The sequence below is a fragment of the Equus caballus genome, chromosome 28 (assembly GCF_041296265.1).
Source record: "Equus caballus isolate H_3958 breed thoroughbred chromosome 28, TB-T2T, whole genome shotgun sequence".
Taxonomy (NCBI): domain Eukaryota; kingdom Metazoa; phylum Chordata; class Mammalia; order Perissodactyla; family Equidae; genus Equus; species Equus caballus.
The window spans coordinates 38,712,596-38,716,705 of record NC_091711.1 but is presented as its reverse complement, the minus strand read 5'-3'; the positions used below and the strand labels follow the sequence as shown (position 1 = coordinate 38,716,705).

The window sequence follows — 4,110 nt, the reverse complement described above, 5'->3', positions numbered from 1 at the left end:
AGTAACCAAAATGACCTGTAAATAAAGAGCTGCCATGTGACCCTGCTGTATTCCCTCGTAGGCCTTTGTCTGCACACAGGTGACAAAGGTGTGATGCCCCCGGCAGGCAAAAGGCGAGAAAGTGCATATTCAATTTTCATCCTTTTTTTCCTCCTCATTTGGTAAAATAAACATTTTCCCTGCTAACCAAGTTGTTGACTCTCGTGAACATCATTTTGATAGTGACATAATGTTCTCTCAAGTGGATGAATAGTTGCTATTTAACCAGTCTCCTCGTGTTGGAACATTTTAATGGTGTCCAATTTTTCACAATTATAGATTCTGCAATAAAGGGATAACTTTCTCTCAGTAACAGCTTTTCTCAAATCACTGCCTTTCTCCTTGCAGGGCACTGGGAATGCAGATCAGATCTAAGCTTGAGCGATAGACCCCATGACAAAGATGCTGTGCACGGTGACTGTAATGAGAGATGGGTGGGGGGCAGCGCAAGGAGTGGAGGAGTCACAGGGCACGGTTTATTTTAAATAAAGATTTTTTTTCATTTTAATTATAAATGGACTGTGTGGTTATCTACAGTTTGGAAAATGCACGTGTTCTAAATGTGTGCTGACCTCAGTTTAAATTAACGTAGATATGTAAGTCGTCTTGGTCTCTAGCCCCATCAGTACACACAGAAAATCTGGTCTCTTACAAATTCCCAGGTATTTCTGGAGTCCCAAAGGGTTGTCACCAATCACTGCAGGTCTCCCTTCTGTCATCATTGCTGGGTGCCTCGTGGCGAGCGAAGATTTTCCTACCCCGAGTTTTCTTAGCTGAAGACTTGTGTTTTGCGTCTGGTAAACCAAGGTTCCGTGGGTACAGCTTGACCGTCTAGGGCAAAAAGGAAAAGGCAGTCGTTTACTCACTTCTGTCGCATAAGTGTGATCTCACAGAAGGGTCTCCTGAGTGCTCAGATGCCACAGGGCTGGGCGAGGCAGTTCTCTCCCTTGACATACCCAGTCCTTGTCCGTCTCATTTGCACCTGGGCCTGGCCTGATGCCCCTCACGGAGGTGCTCAATTAGTATTGGTGCGTTGAATGACTTAACAAATGGCTCCTCTGGCTGGAATGCACAGAGACGGTGTGCAGAGGGGGCTCCGGGGGCGAGGCAGAGGCACAGCCTGGGAATGCATGTGGCTCGCAGCATGGAGCAGAATCGTGGCCCCAGCCCCTCACCACCAGGTGCTCCCTTCGCTCTCCCCACAGCCCACCCCACCAGGAGTAAGTGCACTGCCAGGGGCTCCCGCAGCACCCTGTCCTCGCTAATGTCCTTCCATTTACCTCTCCTCCTTGTTAATGGCTTATCTGGGGTCTGGCCCCCTGATAGGCCCCAAGTCCCATTAAAGCAGAGACTCTTTTCCCACAATGTCCTCAGTGCCCTGCTGGGACCTGGCCTAAGCTTGTGCTCCATGACAGGCAAGGGAGGAGGTGGGCAAGACCCTGTAGAATAGGCATCCTAGTGTCTCAGAGTGCACCCCCCAAATCTGCCCCTGGTCATTAAGAAGCTAGACTATACCCAGAGGGGAGCAGTACTGATGCTGGAGAGTAAGAGAAATCACCTCAGGCCGTAGAGTAGTGGTCCCCAGGCTCCGCTGCTCAGCAGAATTACTTGGAGATCCTTTGCAACTGGAGTCCAGGTCATACCCCAGGTCAATCACATCACTGGGGTAGGACCCACCCACTCATCAATCCTTTTTGAAGCTTCCTAGGTGATGCCAACATGCAGACAAATTTGGGAACACTTCCTTAAATCCTTGGCCCTGTCACAGGCCTCAATTAAAATCTGTCGAATGAATGAATGAATGATGAACCTTCACACCTTCAGCAAAGGCTTTTGTGTCCCTTTCTAGCGTGTCAGGCAGTGGCCTTGCTACCCCATCCCATTCTCTTCTCTCTGTAAAATTTTTTTTTTTTTTTTAGATTTTTATTATTTCCTTTTTCTCCCCAAAGCCCCCCGGTACATAGTTGTATATTCTTCGTTGTGGGTCCTTCTAGTTGTGGCATGTGGGACGCTGCCTCAGCGTGGTCTGACGAGCAGTGCCATGTCCGCGCCCAGGATTCGAACCAACGAAACACTGGGCTGCCTGCAGCAGAGCGCACGAACTTAACCACTCGGCCACGGGGCCAGCCCCCTCTCTGTAAAATTAAAGAGGAGTTTTGAAATTCTTTATTTTCCTGATGGGAGTTTTTGTTTCAGTTTTTTCATCCAGATATTTAATGTCTCAAGAGAGTCAAGAAATAGAAAGTATTTTCAGATAAATATCCTTTTTCAACTCATCTGAAACATCACCTTCATCATGAAATGCCACACTTATGCCATTCAACACCTATTTATGGCGCACCTACCACGTGCCACGCCCTGCTGGGGCTGAGGACACGTCCCCGCCCTCCCAGAGGGTACTCTACAGGAAGAAGGACAGGGAGCATCTGCATACAGACGAATGCGTGGTCAACACTTTGAGAGAAAAGAACGAGAGGCTGGAAAGAACAGGAGGGACCTAATTCAGGTGGGGGCTGGGGAAAGTCCTCTCTGAAGAAAGGACATCGTGATTATCTATTTATATGTCCACTCTATAGCATCCCCGCCCTGCCATGGGAAGCTCTAGGAGGACCATGACCACACTGTCTTACGCCCACCCCCTTCCTACCTTCTGGTTCAGTGACGGCTCCTCGGAGCCCCGCCTCAGGATCATCAGCTCGTAGCGCCGGGTGAGCTGGCCCAGCCACTGCTCCAGCTCCTTGGCCCACGGTCTCAGCTGCTCCGCCATCTCCACCCTCGCCCCCGCCTCCAGGTGCCTCCAGTTCTGCAGGAGGCTCTTCACCTCTTGCATAAGAAAGAAGCCAGCCCCAGCAACAGCCATCAGCCGGGCACCCCTGGTCATGGCCAGAGCTGGGCCCTCAACGGCTCTCTTCACCCCTCTGGCCCTCCAGAAGGGGACACAGCCTGTGGCTGCGAAATTCTTGACCGTAGCCATGCCATGAAACCAGAGTTGGCTTTGGCTTTGGCCGTCCGGTAGGCCTGAAGTTCCCTGATGTTGATAACTCCAGCAGATTGCTTAATAGGCAAGTCCACAGCTCTGACTTCGGACAGGTTTATTCCTCCCAAAGCTTCATTCTCCCCTGTCGCTGGAAGAGACACCAGTCGCCTGGCTCTGTCTCGAGCTGCCGAATTGCTTCTATTTTCTAAGACACTTGTCAAAATGTTGGTCATGACAGCTGCTGCCCCAAGGCCGTGCCCAAGTGCTGAGAGCATCAGACTCCCTCCTACTGTCACAGGTGCCAGGGCCAAACCCAGGAGGCTCACGGCCGCAGAGACAGCACCTGAGGAGCTAGCCACCAGGGGGGGTCTTGGTGAGCATCTTGTGGGCTGCGTCAACCTGGTCTGCAATGGTGTTCAGTTCTTTGATAGTCTTTTCCAGCTTGTACTTCCACAAGGGAAAACATAAGAGAAACATTTTTTCCTCCTCTGATGGATTTCCATCTGGCACGGACACTTGTTCACATCGCATCAGCTCTTCAGACAGGAGCCTGTACAGCACATCGGCCTCATCCCTGGGGACAGTCCATATCACATGATTATTTTTCCAATTCTGGGACAGGTTCCCCAGCGAGGCTAGAACATTCTACAGTCTGCATTCTTGAACACATTTAGGGAGCAGGACTTTGGGAATCAAGGTACAATTGGGGAGCAGCGTGACAGAGGGTCCCTCTTTGTGGCCTGGACCCCAGGTGGCTGTGTGTTTATGGCAGAAGCACAGTTCCAGCAATCCCTGGGCTCATCAGGACCGGCTTACTAGCCTGCTCACCCGCGGACAACTCTCTTCTAACTGCATGTGGACACTGATGTGATGAATAAAACAAAACTTAAAAGCATTACAGACTTTTGTCACCAAATCTTTTCTTAATAAATATATGTATGCGTATAGAATATAATTTACACATATCCAACAGGTTGTGAGAATTCTGTTCAGGGAACACGAGTACTGAGATCCCGAAGAGGAGACGGCTGGTTTTCTTTTATGTTAAAAGGGGACCTACCTGGAAATGGTGGTTGCTTCTGGGAGGGGAGCTG

The 4,110-nt window shown here is 50.2% G+C and overlaps 1 protein-coding gene across 1 annotated transcript; it reads right to left on the bottom strand.

Moving 5' to 3' along the window:
• Window positions 1-726: 726 nt before the first annotated feature.
• On the bottom strand, window positions 727-3,871 carry APOL5 (apolipoprotein L5). Its single transcript, XM_070253891.1, is given in 5 exon segments — window positions 727-870; window positions 2,687-3,016; window positions 3,019-3,381; window positions 3,383-3,661; window positions 3,845-3,871. Coding segments are annotated over 5 exon segments (1,143 nt in total).
• Window positions 3,872-4,110: the final 239 nt, after the last annotated feature.